At 63.7% G+C, this 24,923-nt stretch overlaps 1 protein-coding gene across 1 annotated transcript; it reads right to left on the bottom strand.

The window, feature by feature from the left end:
- Nucleotides 1-21,242: 21,242 nt before the first annotated feature.
- Nucleotides 21,243-23,949, bottom strand: ACTG1 (actin gamma 1). The gene is made up of 5 exons (XM_081110448.1): nt 23,849-23,949; nt 23,143-23,511; nt 22,430-22,868; nt 22,169-22,350; nt 21,243-22,077 (listed from the first exon to the last, which is right to left on the bottom strand). The coding sequence occupies exons 2-5, from the start codon at nt 23,503-23,505 to the stop codon at nt 21,934-21,936; spliced, it is 1,128 nt and encodes a 375-aa protein (XP_080966574.1). The 5' UTR covers nt 23,506-23,511; nt 23,849-23,949; the 3' UTR covers nt 21,243-21,933.
- Nucleotides 23,950-24,923: the final 974 nt, after the last annotated feature.

The following is a 24,923-nucleotide window of genomic DNA, read 5'->3' on the forward strand; positions in this document are numbered from 1 at the left end:
GAGCGAGATCGATAAAAGTGATGTTTCATCAGGTAGAGATGACAACCCGGCCGATCGCAATTCGCTTTTAATACCACAAACCAATTGGGGCCAAGGGCTTCATGGCCCAGGCCCCTGGCTGGGCGAGGAGGCTGGGCTGGACGGGGAGCGGACTCAGGCCCGGGGAAGGGGGGAGCTCTCTGGTCCAGCCGGCGAGAGGTCATCTGGGCACTCAGTGGCCGAGGCCAGTGGCCTGTCTGGCCCCTGGAGGCCGCCTGAACCTGGGCGGCACCAGGCGACCTGGAAGGAGGGACAGCCTCTGAGGCCCGGGTGCCAGCTGGGGAAGTGGGAGCCGCTGACGGGGCACTGGGAGCTCCCTCCCCTCCTGCCAGGAACCTGGGTCTCAGCCTCCCCCCTGCCACCCGCTCCCCTCAAGCTGCTCTTCCTCTAAAAGTCAGGCTCCCCGGCTGGCAGGGCTCGGTGGTTGAGCGTCCACCTAGGAACCAGGAGGTCAGGGTTCAATTCCCGGTCAGGGCACAGGCCCGGGTTGCGGGCTCCATCCCCAGGGTGGGGCTGCAGGAGCAGCCGGTCCAGGATTCTCTCATGGATGTTTCCCTCTCCCGTCCTCTCTGACACCAATAAGCATGTTTTTTAAAAATCGTGACAAAAAGCAGCCTGCGGCTGGCCTGTCCACCGCACCCCTCAATGTGGCCCCAGGGCGGCAGGCGCTGTGGCTGAGAAGGGTGAACCGGGCTCCACTGAGGAAAAGCCTCTAAGTGCCGGGGTTGGGGGGCCGGGGGGACACCCAGAGCCCCCCTCCTGGGATACCTGCTGGAGGCAGCCAGACTCATGGACAGAGACCGGGGGGGGGGGGGGGCGCCACACACTATGGTCGCCGGACCCTGGCAGGGCCAAGCAGGCTGCCTATGCCTTCTTCCTCACGGTGACGGGCTTTGGGGTGTGAGCACAGCCCCCCTAGTAGCCAGGTGAGGCTCCAGCACCCACACCTGGCCACATGGCGCCTCCTGCAGCGGCACCTGGGCCCCGAGGACCGACCCGCCTCCTGGAGGAGCAGGGGGGTCACGGGGCGGTGGATCCGCTGTGTCAGTGTGGCCTGTGGTCCCACCATTGGGGTACCTCCCACCACACGTTCCCCGTCCCCCTGAAATGCACATTGAAGCCCACATCCTGTTTACTTGGGGGCAAGGGGTTGGTCTTGAAACCCAACTGTCCAACGGAACCGGGCTCCTCGCCCACCCGCCGGCCCGCCCGTGAGCAGCGCCAGCAGCTTCTGTCCTTCACGCGGCAGAAGGCGGCACCAGAGAGGCCCGGGAGCCCCGGCACACGGCACACCCCGGACCTGCCAACGAGGGAGAAGCAGCGGGTTACAGACAGCTCTGTGCTGGCCCCGCCCCCCGGGGACCCGGGGCAGCTACAGACAGAAGCCTGGGGGTCCGAGCCCTAGGCCCACAGCGTCCTGGGCAGGGCCCGGCCATCTGGCTGGACACGAGGGACTTGGAAGGAGCCAGTGACAGATGCGCCGGGCGGGGCTGGAGGAGGCAGAGAGCGGACCAACGGCGCGGACTGTGCCCAGAGCTGAGCCTCTGCCGGCCGGGCAATGCCAGGAGAGCTCCCCACCCAAGAGCTCTTAGCCGCCCAGGGCCCGGGACCCCCCGCGGGCGCCCGCCATCCCCCGCCCGCAGGCCTCGGGCTCAGGCACAGAGCAGCGGGCAGGCAGAAGGCCCAGGACCGCGCTGGGGAACACTCCGCTGTCAGCAGCAACCACGGGTCTCCTGTCGGCGGTGCCCCCGTGCCCCGGGGGCCCTCCCGCGCTGGTCCTGGCGGAGCAGACGCCCTTGCATTTGGACGCGCCGTGGGCCCAGAGAAGCCCTGATGGCTCCGGGAACCCCACCGGCCCTGCAGCCCAGGGATGCCAGTCTGAGCACGGGGACGGCAGGAGCCATGTGGCGCCTTCCTGCACCCGCAGCCCAGGGGCCCCACAGCCTGGGCAGCCGGGGGAGGGGCAGGCACGGGCCCCTCGGGGCTGCTCTCCCTCCGCCTCAGGCCCGGAGCCAGCAGCCTCTCGGTGCCACCAGGGACCTGGGCTCTGCCTTCTGTGCTGCCCCAGGGTGGCTCCCAGGAGCGGGTACTGCCCCCCGAGGCCGGGACGGTGGCCACACCACCGAGTAAACAGGAACAAGAGGGTGTGGGGCGGCCGGCCTGGCTGGGGGACGTGAGTGGGACTGGGGACGTCAGGAGCGTCCCCCTGTGGACAGCGGACATGTTCATGGGGACCTTTGCCGCCCCCGGAGAGCAGCTGGACTCGGGCATGAAGCTCGATCTGCCGCCAGGGAGAGAACTGCCCGTCAGAGGCGGCTCGATGGCAGCACGGTCAGCAGGGAGGGGCCGGGGCACTGGTTGGGGCTCTGAACTGTGGGGGGAGGGAGATGGCTCGCCAGGCCCGGCCATGCCCTCACTACCTCCTCCCACTTGCATTTATTGTGGATTCCCTTGTGCGCTTCCCACACACCCCTGCCCTCCCCACAGCCCCTCCTCTGCTCCCACAGCCCGTCCCCTCTCCTCCCCCTGTCCTGCCCCCCACCCGACCCCCAGCGCCCAGAGTCCCTCCCAGCCCCTCTGCTGCAGTCCCCACTCTGCAGCTCTGGCCCCAGGCCCTCCCAGCTCTCCACACCTGCCACGCACCTGCCACCGCTCAGCTCTGAGCTCTGGCTTCAGTCCCAGGGAAGAGCGGGGACTGGAACCCCGTGGCTGCCCTGCGCTGGCTGGCCCAGCCGCTTTGGTCCTGGGATGCTCCCTTTCCGCAGTGAGAATGGTGACCACACCCCCACACGGGAGCATTCTACCCACAGGCTCAGGGGTGGCGCAGGGACCCCAGCCCCCAATGGCTGACGAGGAAGGACAGGCCGCCCGGAGCTGGCACCACACTGCGGGGAGGGTGGCGGGCACGTCTGCGGGGGTCCCGTCAACCAAAGCTCAGGTTCTGCCCCTTGTGCGCACAAGCACGCTCAGGGCCGCCCAGGCCTGGGGAACCTGCGGGTGCCCCACATGCTCCTGAGCGAGAGGCGGGCACAGTCCGTGTGCACCCAGCCCTCAGCACGGCTCGCAGACACGAGCAGACCGCCGCCCACACCGCGGGTCGCAGAGCTTATGCTTTTTGTTTTGCGGGGATGGGGGGGGGGGTCTTGTTTGTTTTTTAAATAATTTTTTTTTTCTGGAGAGGAAAAGAGAGAGGGTCAGAGAGAGAAACATCCATGAAGAGAGAGAATCATGGACCGGCTGCCTCCTGCACACCCCACACTGGGGATGGAGCCCACAACCTGGGCCTGTGCCCTGACCGGGAATCAAACCGTGACCTCAGCCCAAGCCACATCTGCCCCCAGGACAGGCACTGCCACTGGCTCCCCTGGCCTGGGGTGGTGGCCATGCAGCAGGGCGAGGGCACCTGCCGACCCACCCCACGCCCTCTCCCCTCCTAAACCTACCCCCTCCACCTTCCCCCCCCCCGGGAAACGGGTCCGGTGGGGGTGCTTTGGGTTCACAGAGGCCAGGTCTGGAGCTGGCACTTCTGATTCCAGGCCACCAGGTCCCAGCTCCTGAGCTGGCCGAGTCGGGGTGCACACAGGGGCGCTCGTGTGCCAGCTGCGGCGGAGGAGGCCACCCCGCAGGGTGCGGAGGACTGAGGCCACCGCTGGGCCCTGCAGGGAAGAGTGGCTGGTGGTTAGTGACAACTGCCCGAGTGATGGCGGAGGCAGGGCAGCCTTGCTGTCCCTGAGAGCCCCCTGACTCTGCCCCCTCCCCCACCAGGCTCCTCGAACCCCGCCAACCCCCCCACTACCTCCCTGACCATGATGAATGTGACACCACAGCTCACATGTATGCACTGAGCCTGGGATTACCCGGGGCGAGACCGGACCAGCACGTCACTCACGCTCTTTCACCCGCCCGGCGTGACAGGAAGGGTGGGGTGCCCAGCCTCTGACCACCCAGGGCCGCATCCTCGCACCCCACACTTCCACCTCAGGGCTCTTGCCTTTCTTCACTGTTCCCGCTGCTCCAACTCCTACTGCCCCCAAAGCCACCAGGTCACCTCCTTCCCTGTCCCTGTCTGCAAGGAGCCGCTCCCTCCTGGACCCTCCAGCGCCCGCGGCTCAGGCTGCCTCACCCAGCTGTGCTGCTGAATCGTGAACTCCACCTTGGGAGCACAGCCCTTCCTCCTTAGGGCTCCCTGGGGCTGAGCCCCAGCGGGAAGAAAGCCCAACACGGCCCCAAGGGGAGATGCCTCTCCCAGGCCCAGCACAGGGTCCACTCGTCCTCCAGGGATGCCTGCCCTGGCACTGCCCTGGGACAAGGCTGATGAAAAGGGAGCATTCAGGAGGGCCTCCTAGAGGCGGCAGCGCCTGAACTTCGTCGGCCAGGTGCACTGACAGGCAGGCGGTTGGCGCCCTGCTCTGCCTCGTGCTGAGCCTTCACCTGCAGACCATCTCGTGGCTCCGAGAGGCTCTGAATGGCTCTGCAGAGTGAGGGCCCAGCCAAGCGCTGCCCCCACCCCCCACAGGTGGCCTCTGCAAGGGATGCAATGGCTTCACTTCCATTGTATGTCACTGCCTGCAAACAGCAAGGTCTCTAAGATGCTTTACTCACACGCAGGACAGGTGCTACTGCCCAGCCGCGCTGCCCCTGCCGAGGCCGACCTATAAGCACAGGATCAAGGGGACCCCTTTGCCCTCAGCCAACGAGGAGCCCGCAGATGACATGAGCAGGCGCGGAAGGCGAGGTCACGGCTCAGTCACAGCCCCCTTCCTGCCAGGTCGCTGTGTCCCGATCCCCAAGGTCACAGCTCCTGCTCGCTGGGCCTCTCCTGCGGCTGCCGCTGCCCTCCAGGCCTGGACGGCCACAGCCCCCCTTTGCTGCTGGCCCTGGGACCTGTCCCCTCCCTCCTTCTTTCATTCACCTTCCACTTACCCAACTCCCCTGACACCCTGTCTGAGGCGCCATAACCCTGTAAGGCCATGTCCAAGGACATTCGTGTATGTCCCACTTGGAGGGGCGGTGAGATGACTCCTGGAGCGACTCCTGGGAACGAGGCCAGGCTGAGCCCCAGGCCCCCCCTGTTTGGACCCCCAGGACACGGTAGGAGAAAATGTCAATGCTCCAATCACAACGAATGACTGATCTCGCAGGAGAGCCTTCCTGGCGCCCTGGGCCCAGCCCCCGAGGGATGCGAAGGGGGTGGTGGCGGGGCCCTGCACCCAACCCCCCCCCCCCCCCGGAGGAGACCCGGCCCCCAGCGGCCTCCACCCGAACAGGCCGGGCTGTGAGGCTGCACTTCACCTCCGCGTGCGCCCTGGAGGCAGCCACGACTCGGGCTCCAACACACACAGACCAAGGGGCGCAGCAAAGACCTTCCTGCGCAAAGGGACCCTCAGGGCCGGCGGGTCCCCGGGGTGGGGGTCCTGGGAGCCGCGAGGGAGCGCGCGTGGCCCTCTGGTCTCGGGGCGCCCGGGATGTAGGCGCCCCACCCGCCGCCGCCAGCGAACCGCCCCACGTGGGCTCGCGGCCCTGGTGCCCGATTGGCCACAGCACAGCCAATCAGAGGGCGCCGTGGGCAGCGGCAGCGCCGATTGGCCGCAGCCGGGCCTCGGGAGGGGGCGGGGCTCCCTTTTGTTCTTTGCTCCTGGGCGCTGCGGGAGCCCCCACCCCGGGCCCGGAGTTGGGTCTGAGCCGCCCGGAGCCGGTGGGTGGCCGCTCGGACCGGCCTTCTCGCACCTCCCCTCCGCGCTCGCTCTCGGAGGAAGGCCGACCAGCCGTTCTGCTCCTGCCCTTGCCCCGGACCCTTATTCCCTCCCGCCTCCGAGGACTGGGGGCGGGGGGGGAGCCCAGGAAGCGCCGGCTCCACACCAGCCAATGGGTGGCGGGAAGGCCCATCCCCGCGAGGGGCACGGAGGGGGGGGCCGGAGGGGGGGCGCCGGGAGGGGCTGGGTCCGGATTCTGCTGACCTGCGTCAGATGCAGGTGGGGGCTGTGTCCCTGATGGGGGGGCGCAGAGCCTCAGCCTGGCCGGGGCCATGCTCAACCCCCTCCCTCCTCAGCCCTTTTCTCGGCGGCCCCGCTGGGTGGAGAGTGGTGGCCACAGGAACCAGGCCCCTCAGAAGGACAGAGGGCTCAGGGCTGGCCTCCCTCCCAGCCCCCCAGCTTTCCCCTCTCCCCCCTCCCCTCCTGGAAGCATTGCCCAGTGAGCTCTGGCCGCACACACCCACCCAGTGCTGCCCCGACAGCGACACTAGGCTGGGGCCTGAGGTCCCTTCCCTGCTGGTCCCCAGGCTCAGCTCCTTCCCTGCCACCAGGTGGCCACCAAGGAGACACCCAAACAAAGCCACCCAGACCAGGGTGTCAGACCCCAGGGAACCCTCGGGGCCCCTCCCAGACCCCGGGGACCTAGAACCCCCAGCCAGCGCTGATGGAGAGGGTGCGGGTGGGGAGGGTGCAGAGGGGGAGGGTGCAGAGGGGGAAGGCGAGCCTGGACACTGGCTGGAGGACAGCAGCTGGACCAAGTCATCTCCAAGGTCACAGCCCAGCCTGGGGTCTGTAAAGACCAGTTCCCTGAGCGAGAGTCTAGTCTCATCGGCATTCCGCGTCTTCCACGTGGAGTCCGTGGAGCGGCCCCTCAGCCATGGGTGGCGCCTGGGCTCCCGCAATGCCGCCCGGGGTCAGAGGCTCCCTGCAGTGGCCCTGGAAGGGCTCCCAGCCACAGGTCCTTGGCAGGTGTCTGCCGGCTCCCTGGGGGTGGGGAGATGAAGGCGGACATCTGCGGAGTGTTTTTACTGTTGGACAAATTGAATCAATTAAACAGGCCCCATCGGGGTGGCTGGGAGCCCAGTGAACAGGAAGGAGGAGGGGAGCAGAGCCAAGGGGGTGTCTCCCCAGGAGGGTTCAGGGTGAAGAGGAACAGGACACACCCCTCTCCCTGCTGTGGGGGGCAGGGACCCCCTGTGCTGACCGCCCTGAGGGAGGGAGGGGAGCCGGGCCAGCTCCTGGGGTTGCCGTGGGGACACTGTGGGGCTGGTCCCGCGCCCCTTTGGCCACCAAAACCCTTTTCCTCCAAGATGCAGGCACCCAGGCTCCGGGGCCGGGGGTCCCTGACACCAGCCTCCTTTCAAAGGCATTTTGTCGCTCCCACAGGAGCCAACGGAAGCCGGGAGGCTCCACCCAGGAGAGGAGGTTGCCCAGGCAGCGGGGGAGGAAAGAGGTGAGAGCCAGGGCACTGGTCACCACCTGGGGCGGAAGCCTCCCCAGGCCAACCAGGGATGCAGGGGCCGGCTGCTCTGGGACCCTGCGGACCCGGGGCGGCCACCTCTGAGGGGCCCAGCAGCCGCAGGACCGGGGGCTGCTGCAGGGTTTCGGGGAGTCCGGCCCGGCTCCCAGCCCAGCCACCGCCCTGGCCAGGCACTCGCTGAAGTGCCCTGGCTCTTCCCCGCCACGCAGTGGCCTCGGTGGCGCCCTGAACAGCCAGACCCGTCTGTCCCTGGTGTCAGCTGACTGTCACCGGGCCCCTGAGGCAGGCAGAGGTCTCCTCAGCAAAGGCCCGTGGAGGACACAGTGGTCAGAGGGAGGCCGCCACCTGCCAGCACTTGGACCGCAGGACAGAGGCTGGGAAAGGCACGAGCCACACCTGGGGCCGGGATGGCGGAGGGTGCCGCCTCCAGACATTAGCCTGGGCGGCCACGGGAGGCCCGCTGGGGGTGGGGGGTGGAGAGAGAGCGACATGCTCTCCCCTTGTTCTTGCCGCCTGCCCTTGAGGCCCCGATTGCGTGAGGTCTTGGGTCCCCTCGTGCTGTGTCTTAAGGGACTGCGTGTTCGGGCCGGTGGCGGTCAGCGGTCAGCACTCGGGAGGCGGGGTCAGTCTAGGTGCGCTGAGCACCAAGCAGGTAGCAGGCGACCTAGGGCCCTGGAAGGAAGGAAGGGCGGCTACTCCGCCCTTGAGCTCCTGATGCATGTTCGCCCGACGTCCTGAGCGGCGGTGCACGCAGCCTTGGGCGGGGGGTGGGAAGTCGCCGCCCCTTGGCTCGGGGAACCAGGTCTAAAGCCGCCTCTGCAACCTGGAGCACCCACCTGGGTCCCCCGGGAGGAGTGAACCCCGAGATCAACCTTTGGCGCCACCACTGGCCCTCGGGGTGGAGCCGGCCGGCGGCAGAGGCGATGCAGGGGCGCCCTCCAGCGACCGCGGCTGGGAAGGCGGCCGACTTGCAGGACCCCGAAGCGCAGGCCGCTCCCCTCCCCGGGCCCCGAGGTGCTGATTGGATGGCAGGTAACTTGGGAACCACAAAGGGAGCCGCCCTGTGAGAGTAAAAAGCAAGATGCCGCCCTGGCTGGTGTGGCTCAGGGGATAGAGCGTCGGCCTGCGGACTGAACGGTCCCAGGTTCGATTCTGTCAAGGGCACAGGCCCGGGTTGTGGGCTCGATCCCCGGTGGAGGGCGTGCAGGAGGCAGCCAGCCAATGATTCTCTCTCATCATTGATGTTTCCATCTCTCTCCCTCTCCCTTCCTCTCTGAAATCAATAAAAAAATTAATAAAAATATTTTTTAAAAAAAGCAAAATGCCTTTTAGAGTGACTGCTGGGCTCCTGCCAGCCCCGAGGGGGCGGAGATAGGGAGGAGTAGAGGGAGGGGCCTGGGATCAGGAGCTTTGTCTGCTTTTATCCCCCTGCAGGTCCACGTCTCTCCTGGGCACAGCCTCGGGGTAGGACGCCTCCCAGCTCGCCGGGTGGGATGGAGGAGGCGGCGCCCTCAGGAGTAACCCACTGCCCAGAGCACCTTGGTGGGCCGCGCCCGCACGGCCAGGGGTGAGCCTTGGGGCGGTGAAGGATGGAGAAGACAGACAAGAGAAGAAAGCTGGGGTCGGTGGGACGCTGCCCTCTGATAGCGCCACGGCCTGCAAGCCGAGTCTCTATTTTATAGCCAGATTCCAGGAGGCAAAGCAAGGGCGAGGTCAAGACGGTTACAACGTTCTCGCAGGTTTCAAATCCACTCAATGACAGGCACCGGGTCAAGCTCTGCTTCCTTGCTGCACCTCCCGCCGCCCACATCCCTCAGCCACGTGGGCCCACAGGTTCGGACCTTAAGGTCAAGCTCACAGCCACGGCCTCTGGCTGTCATTGTGCGGGGACTTGCACGTGGCTTTGCCACGAGAGGACCGTGCCCTCTCATTAGTCCGAGGCTTGAACCTGTCCAAACGCTGTAGCCGCTCCCCACACCTTGGGAGCAGAGAGGACAGGCAGGTGCCATTTCCAACCTTTCAGCTTTAAATGCTTTAACAGCTTTTAAAACATACTTCACACACCATACAGGTACCCCATGTAAAGTGTACAATTCCATGGCAAAATATATACAACAAACTTTGCCAATTTTTCCTAATCCTCACGCGAGGACATTTTCATGAGAGAGAGAGGGAGAGAGAGAGAGAGAGAGAGACACCCAGGTGAGAAACACTGCAGGTTTGGTGTGTGCCTTCACCCGGAATCGAACCTGCAACCTTTTGGTGGACGGATGACGCTCCTACCAACTGAGCCACACTGGCCAGGGCAAAACCTGCCATTTTAAAACCATTTTCTATGCAGAGGTCAGTGGCACTGCGAACATTCACAGTGTTCTGCCATCAAAACCATCCACTTCCAGAACTTTTCACCCCAAACAGAAACCTTGTATCATCAAGCAACAATGCTGCATTCCTCTATCCCCCGCTCAGCAATCTCTGGTCCACGTCTCTATCTACATATAGAAAGAGCCAGCGACCCGAACTCCATAATGAGCAGAAGAGCCAGAGAGCAGGACACCAGGCCCCTCGCCCAGGCTGGCCCGCCCCCAGGGAGCGGGTAGGGGTGCCCTGAGGCGACACGATAGAGGGTGCGAGTTTCATGAGGGAAGTCGAATAAACGGGTGGGGGGGGGCCCTTAAGGGTCTGCGGGGTTGGGGTACGCGGCCCGGAGTCGGTGTGGAGTGAGCTGGGGAAGGAAAAGGAAGATCCGATTGGAAACGGCCCAGCACAGTACCTTTCTCCTTGCGAACCAGGACGTGGGCTGAGCCGGCGGCTGTTTCACGAATGCGCTTGGGCCCGACGTGTTCACGGCAGCGGCAGGACTCCCGAGACGTCACTGATTCCAAATAGCAAACAGCTATCAACGCCCAAGAACAGAAAAATCCCCCTACTAGCGGCCCTGGACGTTGCATCGCGACTGAAGGAAACATCACTTGAGGAGCTAGAAGAACCGGAAGTCTGCGCCCAGAGGACTGTGGGATTGTGGAGGCCACCTGGGCGCCCAGAGGACTGTGGATTGAGGAGGCGCCTGGGCGCCCAGAGGACTGTGGGATTGTGGAGGCGCCTGGGCGCCCAGAGGACTGTGGATTGAGGAGGCGCCTGGGCGCCCAGAGGACTGTGGGATTGAGGAGGCGCCTGGGCGCCCAGAGGACTGTGGATTGAGGAGGCGCCTGGGCGCCCAGAGGACTGTGGGATTGTGGAGGCCGCCTGGGCGCCCAGAGGACTGTGGGATTGTGGAGGCGCCTGGGCGCCCAGAGGACTGTGGGATTGTGGAGGCGCCTGGGCGCCCAGAGGACTGTGGGATTGTGGAGGCCGCCTGGGCGCCGACCGCTAGCCCGTGAGCGTTACTGCGCATGTGCAGAGTCAGCCCATAGGCCTCAGTCTCGCAGTATTTGGACGTGACTTCTGGCGGGAAATTATTTTGATTGAGGTTTGCTGTTCCCTTGCCGGGAGGAAAATCACAATGAAAGGTTTCGTTTGTCGCCTTGATTGGAAGCGGAGGCAGATGGGACAGTGACGAGTAAGACACTTTGGCGGCAGAGAAGGGCAGTCTGTCCCGACTGTTGGGCGCTCAGAAGGAGAGTGTGATTGGGGTGGAAATCCTGCGAAGGGGCCTGAGGCCTGAAACCGGACTCTGCTCTTAGGGTCCCAGGCCCCGGGTTTGGAGGCTGCCGGTAACACATCCGGGTGGAAGTGTTTGCACAGAAGCCCGTCAGTGCTGAGTATCTGCTGTGTTTACCAGCCTTAGCTCTCTGCAAGGAATACGGAATGACGTTAAATGCCTCATGTTCTCAAGAAGCTTGACTTTTAAAATAAAAAATAAAGAAGAAATATAAATATTAAAAATAAAAAAATAAAAAGCTTTAGTTTTAGGGGTGAAATCAGGCAGGCAGGTGAGCGGTTAGGAGCCAGCGGTCCGGGTTGCGGGAGGGATGTCCACGGCCAGGTTAGGCCCGATCCCGCGGTCAGACACCCCCGAAAGGCCCCGGATTGCGGGAGGGTGCAGGCTGGTCTGAGCCCCCAACCTGCCCCCATTATGAATTTCGGGCACCGGGCCTCTTGTTTCCGGTAAGTGGGTCATGCACTATGGGTCCTTCCGTGTCCATCTGTCACTCGGCATCCTGTCCTCTGGCCCCTGCGCCCTTTTCATGGCGGATGTCCCAGGTGTGGACAGGCCCGTGTGTTCACCGTCCTCTGGTGGACACGGGGTTCCCTGTGGACAAGGCTGCAGTGGACACTGACTGTGGAGGCCCTGCCGATTGCCTCGAGTGTGCCCCTCGGAGGGGAGCCATTCCCTTTCGCTTTGAGAGCCGCGGGGGCCACCTTTCTGTGGGTGAAAGGGGCCACATGCTGACCTGACAGCTCAGGGGAGGCCTGCAAGGCCGTCTTGCAGACTCAGACCTAAAGCCACCACAAAGGATGGTCTGAAATTAAACCTTAACTAAAGCAGTGATGGCGGGCAGTTATGTCCTGGGCCGGTATCTTCACTGAGAAGGTCAGCCTTTACCTTCACTGAGCCTGTCTGTCTTTTTGCATCTATGATAACATATCCTTGAAATGTCTGGGTAACTTGTGACTTCCCTTTTTCTGGAGCCCCTGGGGCACAGCCAGGTGTGCTGGGTCCCAGGACAGAGACCACAGATCCCTTCACTATCATGTTTTTTTGTTTGTTTGTTTTTTAACTATCATGTTAATTGAATTTCATGTAACTCACCTATGTTCCTCCTTTGATTGAAATGTATAAATACAAATGTAACCCGCCATTCTCCGGAGCATTATCTCAGTTCGTTGAGGTTCTGCTTCCTGGCCTGTGTCGGCAGTTTGGCTCAAATAAACTCACAAAATTCTTTACAGGTTTCAATGGTTTTTACGTTAACATTTCCATGATGGCGGCTCGCGCTGCATGAGGCGTCCATGTCTCTACACCCTCCCCAGCTCCTGTCACTTCCATCACGATTATTATGTAACATTCATTTAAAAAGTCATATTTTCGTTGCAAACTACATGTTCGTTGAAAAGAACGTACAAACTACAGAGAAACGCCGCACCTGCAGGGAGCCGACCCTCACTCGTTGGGTGAAGTTGGTTTTCACCGATGGGGATGGGTTCGCGTCCCGAGGCCTTGTGTTGGGAGGGGGGGGCGCCCAGCCACGTGGGGTGCGGGTCCCCACAAAGGGCGGGCACCGCGTAGGGGGACTGCGGATCGTGCACCGGGGCAACCAGGCTCGCCAGGAACCGCGCACTCATTGGCCAGGAGCGCGGCCGCCCGGGCCAATCACGGAGGGCGGAGGCCCAGCGACCAATGGGAGCGAGGCAGGCGCGCGCGTGCGCACTGAGCCGCCCCCAGGGCAGCTGCGGGGGTCCCCCGGGTCCCCGCCCGCTGCGGGGGTGACCGGCGCTGCGAGTGAGGTGCGGCCGCGGCCCCCTCCCGGGGCCCCTTCAACCTCCCGGGAGGGACGCGGGGCCGAGCGGGGGACTCAGGCCGAGCGGGGACCGTCCTTGTGGGAGAGCAAACGCGCAGGACGATGCCAGACGCGGGTTACGAGGCGGCCCCGGGCCCGGCGGCGGCGTCCGGCGGGCGGGTCCCTTCACCCGAGACAAAGGCGGCCGGGCCCGGGGCCGCAGCGGCGGGGTCCGGGGTCCCTGTCGGCCCTGCGGCGGGGCGGGGCGCTCTGTCCCGCGGGTCGCTTCTCCCCTCCCGCCCCTGCCCCCGCCCGCAGCCCCGCCGCGAGGTTGAGAGAAAAGGCTTCAGCCCCGCCCGTGTGGCGCAGTGGGTGGAGCGTCGGCCTGCGGACTGGAGGGTCCGGGTCGGGGCAGGTGCCTTGGTTGCGGCTCATCCCAGCGTGGGGCGCGGGAGGCGGCCGGTGCGTGGTTCCCTCTCTCCCTCTGCCTCCCCCGAAACCAGTAAAAATATTAAAAAGAGGAAAGGCTCCGGGAGGACGCTCCGCCCGCTCAGCTGCTCAGCTCGGAGGCGGCTGATGAACCGGCGCCTGCGCGGAGGTCGCACGGGCGTCACTGAGCTCAGGGCCTGGGGCCCCCGACCCGGTCTCTCCGGGCGGGATCCTGCCTCTTCCCGGGAGGCCGGCCTCTCGCAGGGTCAGGCCTCGCACAAAGGCCGCAGGGCCCGCGGCTCCTCCCTGTGCCACTGGGCACTCAGCCTCGGGGTGGGGGGGCCTGCGGCCGGAGCACAGGGAGCCTCCCGCCCATCTGCCCCCCCACACACACCCCGCTCCCGGTGTCGGGGAAGCGCTCGCTCCCCAGGCCGCCTGGGTGTGGGTCAGACACGGGAGGGGGGGGTCAGATCCGGGCCGGGCGCTGCCTCGCACCTGAGGTCGCGGGGCTCCCCGCCCTGTGCTGTCCGCCCATCGCCCAGTCCTGGGGGAAGCAAAGTCCTCCGGCCCCGCAGGCCCGGCCACCTCCTGGCTCCAGACACACTGGCCCCGGCGTGCTGTGACCCCAGGGCCTTTGCCCTGCCCGCCTCCGGGGACTGCTCCCCCACCTCCTCCTTCAAGCCCCTGCTCTGGTCCCCTCGCCCCCCACCCACCCCAGCGCCCCAGCTTTGTTTATTTCCTTGTTTTTCCCTCAACCAGGATGTGGGCTCGCTCTGCCCCCCGCTGCGTCCTGCTGGCCCCCAGGAGGCCCCTGTCAGTGTCTGTTGACCATGAAGTCGCGACCATAACTCTGTGGGCGCCCCTTCAGAGCAGGGCCGACCCTCTAGTCCCGCACCAGAGCCCGGCGAGCGCTGCGGGCACGGAGCTCCTGCGTCACGTACAGAAGGAAACTGTGCATTCGCCCCGGATCGGCGAGAACAGCCCTTGAGTGGGAAAGAAGCAGACAGCGATCGGACGCCCCGGGATGGGCCCAGCCCCCAGGTTTCCACACGTGAAGGTGTTGGCGGGAGGCAGGCCCCCCAGGCCCCGGCAGCTTCATGAGGAGTCGGAGGTGGGGCCCTCAGCCACCCCAGAGAGCCCCACACTAGGGTGCAGGGGGCCTCCCCACCAGGACGGACCCTCCTGCGCCCTTGCCCCTTCGCGGTCTCTCCCCGCGCAGTTTGCATCTGATGCTTCGGAAACAGCAGCGGGCCTGGCGGGCGGCGCCCAGGGGCACCGGGCAGTGGGAGGGAGGCAGCAGACACAGCCCTGAAATGCTTACCCAGGAGCCAGTGAATCACAGCTCCCCCTCCCCCACCCGCGCACTGCCTGATGCGTTAATTTCTCTTTAAAAAGGGGCAGGACTGTGTGTGTGGTCTCCACGGAGCCCGTGGAGCAGAGCGCGGAGGAAGTGCTCCCACGGAGGGTGATGCCCCCACCCCCGCCGCAGGCCCTGCCGGGGCCATGCCTGTGCGATGACGACAGAGTGGAGGCTGTCCCTGGCGGCTGGCTTGTTGGCCCGCAGCCAGGGACACCCAGCAGTCCAGGCCCCAGCAGGTGACAGCCCTGGCCCCGGGCCCTTTGTCCATGCCTCTTGGGGACAGAGGACTGGGCCAGGGCAGGGGTGGCGCTGAACTCCCCGTGGGGCAAGGCGGTGGGGACCATGAGGGTGATTCCTTTGCCTGAATTGCCTGTAAAGGCAAGTTCTGTGAGCCTCATGCAGAGACTTCTGTGCAGAAAAGGAGTCTTTTCAGCAAAATCAATGGGAGCCCTGGCCGGTTTGGCTCAGTGGATGGAGCGTCGGCCTGTGGACTGAAGGGTCCAGGGTTCGATTCTGGTCAAGGGTATGGACCTCGGTTGCAGGCTCCTCCCCAGCCTGGGCCCTGGTCGGGGCTCGTGCAGGAGGCAACCCATCAATGTGTCTCTCTCACATCAGTGTTTCTCTCTGTCTTTCCCTAAAATCGGGTGTTTATTTTATCAACAATAAAAAGGGACAGGAGAAGCAGCCGTGGGGATTGTGCCTGTGTTAGGGTCTTGGAACGAGAAACCCCAAGGCCGAAGTGGTGAGGGAGGGACTATGAATGTACGAGGTCATCTGGGGACCATACTGGCGCCAGCCCCCAGGGCGAGGGAGTCAGAGGCGGCTTTTTCTGGCGGAGAATTCTCCCTGCAGGTCCGGATCCTAGGAAGGGCCGCAGCGGAGAGAGAAGGTCACAGCGGGTGGAATGTGGTCAACGCGGAAGAAAATGTCCTTGTGAAGGGGAGGGGCTCAGGCCCTGGAGGGTCCAGGAGCCGCAGCAGAACAGCCACGCCCCCAGGTGTGGCCGCACCTGCTCCGGGTGGACCGAGGTCCCAGGAACACACTGGCCACCAGCCTCTAAATGGACACAGCTGGGCAGTCGCACCGCCGATGCTGTGAGCACCTCCGAGGCAGCCAGCGCCGCCCCGTCCCGTGCTGGGGTCCCTCCCACCGCCTACGGGCAGTGGGACCAATGCCATAGGGCAGAGCCATGGCACTTCGGAGATTCGGTTGTAAGAGCTGCGGCTCTCACTTCCTCACCCGCCTGGGAACCGAGGCCTCCTGAGCCAGGCCCACCCAGGCTGGCCGTGCCCACAAGCAGCGCCCGGAGAGGAAGCAGCAGGCAGAGCAGGGCCCCTACAGGAGACGGGTGTCATTGCCGATGTCACTGCCCAAGGCCACACACCAGGCCCGCCAGTCAGCAGGGAAGGGGGTGCCGTTCCCTCTGCCCTTCGGGTTCCGGGCGGAGATGCCGAAATGAAGGACAGAGCAGCAGGAGAAAAAACAGCCTGGCAGGTTGCTCAGTGGCTAGAGCGTTGGCCCATGGACCCAAGGGTCCTGGGTTCGATTCCCTGTCAAGGGCACGTACCTCGGTTGCAGGCTTGATCCCCAGGCCTGGGTCAGGGCACATGTGGGAGGCAACCCATCGATGTGTGTCTCTCACATCAATGTTTCTCTCTCCCTCCCCACTCCACGCTCTCTAAAAACATCGTTAAGAATTAATGGAGCCCTAGCCGGCTTGGCTCAGTGGATAAAGCGTCAGCCTGCGGACCGGAAGGGTCCCGGGTTCGATTCCGGCCAAAGGCACAGGCCTGGGTTGTGGGCTCGATCCTCAGTGCGGGGCAAGCAGGAGGCAGCTGATCAATGATTCTCTCTCATCATTGATGTTTCTTTCTCTCTCTCTTCCCTTTCTCTCTGAAATCAATAAAGAAATATATATTAAAAAAAAAATTAATGGAGCCCTAGTTGGTTTGGCTCAGTGAACAGAACGTCACCCTGAGGACTGAAGAAGGGTCCTGGGTTCGATTCCCCGTCAGGGCGCATGCCCGGGTTGGGGGCTCGATTCCCAGTAGGGGGCGTGCAGGAGGCAGCCGGTCAATGATCCTCTCTCATCATTGATGCTTCTCTCTCTCTCTTCCTCTCCCGTCCTCTCTGAAATCAATAACAAAATATTTTTAAAAAACCAATTGAAACATATCCTCAGATGAGGATTTTTTTTAAAAAGCAAAAGCTAAGTAACAGGTACTCCTGCGGAGCTGGGAATAGCTGGCAGGGACCCAGCCAACAGAAACTCGCCCAAACGCTGAAGCCACCCCCTAAACACCAGCTTCCGCTGCAGAAGAGGGTGGTGCTGGGCCTGGGGAGGCCGCTATGGGGGCAGGCGGGCGGGGAGCGGAGGGGGAGAGCCAGGAGAAGTACATCGATGGGCCAGGTCATCCTGCAGATTTCAGCCTTCCTTCCGCAGGAGAAGAGCTCACAGGGTGAGCTCAGCCCTCTTCCTGCCCGGGGGTGGGGGGGACCCCGGCAGATGGCACAGTGGTCGGCAAACCCATTAGTCAGCAGAGCCAAATATCAACAGGACGACGATTGAAATTCCTTTTGAGAGCCAAATTTTTTAAACTTAAACTATATAGGTAGGTACGTTGTTATTAATTAGAGTGCTCCTAAGCTGGCCTTCGCTAAAAACGTCCTCATAATAATAAAGCCACCAACACAAAATAATTACAATTCTTAAATTGATGACAAAAATACCTGTAGGATTTGCAGCTGGTTGGAAAAATACAGGTAACGTTATGCTTCCAGAAGGTATTTTTGCCACCCGCGCGCGATTTGCGGACGCCACTAGCACTAACCACTGCACATGAGACTGCTGACTGGCTGGCTCACTCAACTCGTGCATGAATCGCCCGCGCCTCCCCCGCACTGCGTACCCCGCGGCCCGCCGGCCGACCGACACCCCCCACTCCTTCTAACGCCACTTCTTCAAAACAGACTCGCCCAGGCCGAAAACCGGCTTCTGCGCATGGGCCACGCAGTTTCAATCGCACTGTACGTGCACGCCCGTGTGTGGTATTTTGTGGAAGAGCCACACTCAAGGGGCCAAAGAGCCGCATGTGGCTCTTGAGCCACAGTTGGCCGACTCGCAGCTTGCAGACCCCTGACCTACAGCCGTCCTTGTGCCAGAGATGCGTCTGGGTGTGTTTCCCCTTCGGTTCTGGGCCCCGACCTGGGCAGCCTGCGCTGTGCGGAGCCGGGAGATGGGAGGGTCCGCGTGAGGCATTTCTCACCGTCACGTGACTACGGCTCACGTGGTGGTGATGTCACCAGGCGAGAAGCTTGCTTCAGCTTCTTTACCATCTATGGACCCCCCACGTGTGTATGCGATTTGTCATTGACCCAAATATTATTCTGTGGCCCGTGATTGACTGTATTTATGTGGAAATATGTCACTAACATGTTGATTAAAAAAAACCTCAGATCAATCATATCCTTTACGTGTAAACGTGTGTCAACACAGGACAGAGGGACATCCGCTTCTGGCGATAAAGAGATGGAGTGGCCCGCCAGCCATAGCAACGGGAAACAGGAAGGAAAACACCAAGCCACTTGCTTAGACTGTGGACCACAGGCCGCCCGGCCCTGCGGCCGGAGGGAAAACCTCGGCCCTGAGCCCTGCGGGCACCCTGCTTCCTGTGGGGGGCCCTTCCCGGACGGGGCACAGCACGGGCCTGAGCAGAGCCGAGCGATGGGGAGGCCGAGGCTCTGGGGGAGGCAGCCATGCAGAGGACAAGCCCAACCAGCCACAGAGAGGCCCCTGCAGGCTTTTGGTGAAATTTATTTAATATTTTTTAATCCTCACCCGAGGATATTTTCCCATTGATCTGTTTTTAGACAGAGTGGAAGAGAGAGGGAAAGACAGAGAGAAACATTCATGTGAGAGGAACACATCGATGGGCTGCCTCCTGCACTCGTCCCGACCAGGGCCCAGGCTGGGGAGGAGCCTGCAACCGAGGTCCATGCCCTCGACCGGAATCAAACCCGGGACCCTTCGGTCCGCAAGCCGACGCTCCATCCACTGAGCCACCCTCTCCCTCCCTCTCTATCTAAAAATCAATAAAAACATATTTAGTAAAAATCAACTTAAAGAAAAGAAGAAACAGAAAAACACACATGATCTTCTCAATGATGCCAACAAAAATGTGACACCCATTTATGATTTTTAAAAAAACTCTCAGCAAAATAGAAACAGGACACTCTCTGACCCTGAGAAGGAGTCTGGAACCGCCACACCCGCCGCATTGCATGCCAGGCTGCAGGCCCGTCCAGCCGCGCCCGAGACGCCCGTACCAGGCCCACCCGAGGGCGACGTTAAAGGCAAAGATACAGGAGAGAAAGCAACGCGTTTCCAATTCACAGGTGTGATCCTGCCTGTAGGACACCTGCTTCTAGAAATGAAACACCCCTGGGCCAGGTGACCGAGGGCACTTCACCAGGAGGCAGGCTAAGAGCATGACCTTTGACCTGACCAGTGAGCGGGGCATTTGCCTTCCTGGTTTTCCTCCCCCAAACCCAGGAGGCCAGATAACAGAGAAACAAAGGTCACACAGACCCAGCAGAGGGCCAGTCTGCCCACTCCCCGCCCAGCCCTCAGCACCGTCAAGGTCACCCCGGACCAGGGCAGGGAGCCCCACTTTATGGGACTCTGTGCACGCTCTTTGCAACTTTTCCAGAAACCTAACGGTTCTGAAATAAGATTGAGAAGAGAAAGGAAGGCAGGGAGGGAGGGAGCGGAGGGAGGGGGGAGGGAGGAAGAAGAAAGCTGTGTGAACTCGGAGCACGGAGCGCAGGGAAAAGGAAGTGGTTACCTGACCTGGGTGGACACGATCCTCCTTCCTCCCGTCTGCCTGTCTCCTCCGCGGCCCTTTGCCACAGACGGGATGCGCTGTTTTTTTAGTTTTATGTTTTTAAATATTTTTACTGATTTCAGAGAGGAAGAGAGAGAGAGAAACATCGATGATGAGAGAGAACCATGGATGGGCTGCCTCCTGCACACCTCCAACTGGGGGCCTGTGCCCTGCCCGGGAATCGACCCCTGACCTCCTGGCTCCTAGGTCACCAGCGGCCGGGTGGGGTTTCCCTCTTGCTCAGACCGCATCTGCCCAGCCTGCACCGATGGCCCCTCGGGCCGCACCTGCCCAGCCTGCACCGATGGCCTCTCAGGCCGCCGGCCGGAGGGCTGAACCCGTCTTCAACAGTGTGGTCCCCTCCTACTTCATGGCCTAAACCCCGTCCCAGGGCCAACCCCCCGTGCCCCATGGTGGTCTCCCTGGAGGGCCCCCGGGAGGGCCCCAGCAGGAGCTGAAAGGGAGAGAAGCCCCCGGGAAAGGTGGGGGGACTCACTGAACACTGCCCCCCTCGCCTGGGGGCTCCAACTGCCTGTTGGTGGGCTGTTGGCTGAGCGTCCCTCACTCACCCCCACCATGGGGATGGCTGGTGGCCGTGGGGGAGGTAGAGACCCCAGGACCCAGGACCCGCACAGCTCAGCAGAGGCACGGCTTCCGGAAGCTTCCGTGGGCTAAGCTCAGGGGTATGTGTGACGCTGGCAGCCTCTAAGGTCTCGTCTGCGTATGCTGTCGGTCTGCTTTCCTGTCAGTTTCCCTTTTCTTGACCTTTGGTTCTTAGTCTGGGGCCCAAACCACGTTTCCCGCGTGGCTGTGGGGGCTGCGCCCAGCAGAGCGGCCACACAAGCCAGGTCGTGAGCAAGTTCAGTTTCCAAGTCACGGTGGCTCCGGCTGGTCTTTTTTTAATTTTTTTTTAAATGTTTTTGATTTCAGAGAGGATGGGGGAGGGAGATAGAATCAGCTGCCTCCCACACGCCCCACATTGAGGATCAGCCCGTAACCCGGCATGTGCCCTGACCCTGACGGAACTGAATTCTGACCTCCTGGTTCAGGGGTCACTACCCAACCCCCAAGCCACGCCCCATCTCCTGGTCCAGGCTCAGCTGAGACAGGGCTGAGCTGCTGGGATGGGTGAGGTTTCCTGCAGGGCTGGGCTCCAGGGGTCACTGCGGGGCCTTGTCCTGGCAGCAGAGCCTTTGGCAGCCACAAGCCCAGGGCCAGGTGAGGCCTGGAGCAGCGCCTGGCACGCCTGGCACCGCGCCCATGCAGGCGTCCGCCACGAGTGCCGCAGTGATTGGCTGTGACATCTGCTGACTGTCCCAGGAGCCACAGGAAGGGCCAGTGTCTTCCTGCTACCACAGAAGTGGGGGGAGGGCTGTGTGACCCCTGCATGTGCGGGCAGCAGGCGGCCTCACTGACTCAGAGTCCAAGGTCCCTGTGGACACACCCACCAGCCCCAACGCTGGGAAGGGTGGAGAGGGCCCTGCACACACCCTGGTTCAGTCCAGGGCAGAGGGAAGCCTGAGCCAGGCAGGGTCCGCTTTCTGCGCCGAGGACTCTCCACACGACCCCCAAGGGCAGGGGGGCAGCTGGAAACCAGGCCTGCTGGGCAGCTCCCCCCCCACCCAGCCACCTTCACTAGAAACCTCCCAGTTCCCAGGCTTTCCCACCTCCCTGACCCAGCACTGAGCCCAGCCTGCCAGCCACACCCACCCGCAGGCCGAGTCTATGGACTCAACCCCCTGGGCCTGAAGGCAGAACCTGCACCACCCCACCCCACCCCCACCCCACCCCCACCCCCGTGCAGACCGCACCCAGGACACAGGACGCACCCAGCACCGGACAGACTGAGGCAGGGGGCACTTCTTACTGCAGCACTTTTATTTTCCTCACAATGACGTGTTGCTGGGGCCTAATGTTCTCACATGACAGTAGAAAACCAAAATTTGTCATTTCTGAAAGAATCGCGTACAAAAACCTTACATAAATTAAAAGGACGAAGATTTACAGGTGGAAATGCAGACCGTTTTCCAACTCAAGGCAAGTAACCGCCCAGGGGTTCTGGCAGGAACATCAACTAAGAAAGGAAAGTGGGCCCCACGCTCGGACCCCCCCCACCCCACCCCGTGGACGGCAGGGCAGTGGTAACGGGCAGGGCGCGTGCCGCACTCAGAGCTCCTGGAAAGGGCAGCTCCCACAGGCCAGTGCCCCGCACACACGAGGCCCCGCGGGCTCCCGGGGCCCCTGGGTTTTTCCTGCAGAAGAAACATGTTCTCATCTCGGCCATCAAGTGACCGAGGCGTGTACAGGGGTTTAAATGAAAGGTATGTACAGGGCGTTAAACATGTACCAAGGGAACAGGTAACTTGAATACAGGTCAACATCAGCAACCAGGCCTACAATCCAGTGCTGAGCTCAGGTACAGGCTTCAAGGACAATTTCTTTTTGAAGGCGTGTTCCAGTTTCGGGGCCCGCACGAGGTGCCTTTGCCAGGGCAAAGGGAGGCTCATCCACTCGTGCAGCAAATGCTACGCATCTGCCCGCAGTCCGTTTAGAAGCACTTGCGGTGGACGATGGAGGGGCCCGACTCGTCGTACTCCTGTTTGCTGATCCACATCTGCTGGAAGGTGGACAGCGAGGCCAGGATGGAGCCGCCGATCCACACCGAGTACTTGCGCTCCGGCGGGGCGATGATCTGCAAGAGGACAAGGGGCCTTAGCTCCTGCCGCCATCTTCCCAGCAAAGCCTGCCCAGGCCCAGCCCAGGCCCAGCCCCGCGGGACCCACCTTGATCTTCATCGTGCTGGGCGCCAGGGCGGTGATCTCCTTCTGCATCCTGTCGGCGATGCCCGGGTACATGGTGGTGCCGCCAGACAGCACCGTGTTGGCGTAGAGGTCCTTCCGGATGTCCACGTCACACTTCATGATGGAGTTGAAGGTGGTCTCGTGGATGCCGCAGGACTCCATGCCTAAGGGACAAAGCTCGGTCAGCCCGGGCCTCCGGCTGGAGGTCAAGGGCCCCGCCTTCACCGGGCGGCGGCCACCTACCCAGGAAGGAGGGCTGGAAGAGGGCCTCCGGACACCGGAACCGCTCGTTGCCGATGGTGATCACCTGCCCGTCGGGCAGCTCGTAGCTCTTCTCCAGGGAGGAGGAGGAGGCGGCCGTGGCCATCTCCTGCTCGAAGTCCAGGGCGACGTAGCACAGCTTCTCCTTGATGTCGCGCACGATCTCCCGCTCGGCCGTGGTGGTGAAGCTGTAGCCCCGCTCGGTGAGGATCTTCATGAGGTAGTCGGTCAGGTCCCGGCCCGCCAGGTCCAGACGCAGGATGGCGTGGGGGAGGGCGTAGCCCTCGTAGATGGGCACCGTGTGCGTGACCCCGTCCCCAGAGTCCATGACGATGCCAGTGGTGCGGCCAGAGGCGTACAGGGACAGCACGGCCTGGATGGCCACGTACATGGCGGGAGTGTTGAAGGTCTCGAACATGATCTGGACGAGAGGCAAGGGCTCCCCTCAGAGGCGGGCGGGGGACCCCGGGCCCCCCCATGCTCACACCCGCATGCCAGCATGCCACAAATGTGATGTGTGGAGAAAGAAAAGAAAGCAGGCAAAAACACAACGAGAAACCTTGAGACTTCAGGGAGGAAATGCCAGGAGAGGAACAGAACCCTGGAAACATCGAAAGAAATACTTGAATTTCAGAAAACAAAGCTGAACAGAAAATGACTTGGGCGACGGCGGGGAGGGCGGAGACGGCACTCACCTGGGTCATCTTCTCACGGTTGGCCTTGGGGTTCAGGGGCGCCTCCGTCAGCAGCACCGGGTGCTCCTCGGGAGCCACGCGCAGCTCGTTGTAGAAGGTGTGATGCCAGATCTTCTCCATGTCGTCCCAGTTGGTGACGATGCCGTGCTCGATGGGGTACTTGAGGGTCAGGATGCCGCGCTTGCTCTGGGCCTCGTCGCCCACGTAGCTGTCCTTCTGCCCCATGCCCACCATGACGCCCTGGTGCCGGGGGCGCCCGACGATGGACGGGAACACGGCCCGGGGGGCGTCGTCCCCCGCGAAGCCGGCCTTGCACATGCCGGAGCCATTGTCGATGACCAGGGCGGCGATCTCTTCTTCCATGGCGACCTGCGCAGAGGCGACCGGCTCAGGCGGGCCCCGGAGCCCAGACAGGCCTCAGCGCCCCGTCCCGCCTGCCCCGGCGCCACCGGAGCAACCGCCTGGAACCCCGCCGGCCTCTGCAGTAACGACCCCCAGGGTCCCCCGCGGCAGCGCGGCCCGGGCTCCCCGCACTGCGGCCGGCCCCGCCCTGCTCCCCTCCCCCCCTCGGCGCCGGCCCGGCCGCCCGGCCGCCCTTTGTTCCGGGGACGCCGCGCCGGGGCTTCCGGAGCCGGGAGCGCCTCGGCCCGCAGGGAGGGCGCGGGGACGCGGAGTGGGGCCGGGGCGCGCAGAGCCCACCGTTTACCTGGGAGGGCGGCGGGGCGCAGAGAGCAAGAGCAAGAGCGAGCGGAGCGGAGAGGAGCGGGGAGCTGGCGGCTGCAGCGACTGAGGCCGAGCGCGGCCTCCCCCGCCGCTATTTAAGCGGAGCGGGGCGCGCGCGTGGGGCGGCGGCGCGCGCGGCCCCAGAACATGTCCATATATGGCGATCTTTCCGAACGCCGGGCGCCCATTGGCCGGCCCGGCCGGGGCACGTGGGGTCCCCGGCCGGGCCCCGCCCCCCGCCCGCACCGCCCCCAACGGCCCCGCCCGCGCCCGCTCGGCTCGGGGGACCCCGCGCCTGAAACCCCCTTGCCGCCTGCTCGGGTGGGGCTGGCGGGAGCCCCCGGGGCTGCCAGGGGTTCGGGGGGAGGGTCCCGAGGAGCCCACCGGCCGGCCCCGCCCCGGGACTGCCGCGCGTCGTGGAGGAGGGCCCGGCTGCACCCCGAAACTGCCTGGCCCGGGGCGGGGTCGCGCCCCAAGTCGTGGTGTGTCACCCTAGCCTGGCCCCGCGCCCCTGCGAGCTCCCGCGGAGGCTGGGCCGCGATGGCGTTTCCGGAGCCGGGGTCGGGCTGGGGAGGGGGGTCCCCAAAGGCCGCCCGCGGTCCGGGCACCTCGGGGAGCCGTGAGCTCGCCGCTGTCACCGTCCCATCGGCAGCTGGGGCCGCGCAGGTCCCTCCGCCCGAGGAGGGGCGCCTGCAGGGCCCCGGGGTGCACGGCGCAGGCCGAGCCCGCGCTTCCTACACGACACATCCTCCCAAACCGCAGCCCTGATTGTCCCCAATCGCGGCTCCGCTCCGGATCTGCCCCCCGCGCCCGCTAGGGGGTGCGGGCTTTGTCTCCGCTCGGCCACCCGCGGGCATTACCGGGACACTGGCAGGGACGGGGTGACCTCCCCGCTGGACCGAGGGGCACCTGTGCGCTGGGAGAGGCCCGGCCTGGGGGTCTGATCGCCCCGCCCCGGGAGCCGGCGCCGGGAGGCCTGTGGGCCCGGCCGCACCTGCTGGTACCCCGGCTGGGGGGGGGGGGAGCGGCCCCGGCCTCCTCCCGGCTGATGTGTGGCT

Source organism: Myotis nattereri (genome assembly GCF_964212035.1).
Source record: "Myotis nattereri genome assembly, chromosome: 16".
NCBI lineage: Eukaryota > Metazoa > Chordata > Mammalia > Chiroptera > Vespertilionidae > Myotis > Myotis nattereri.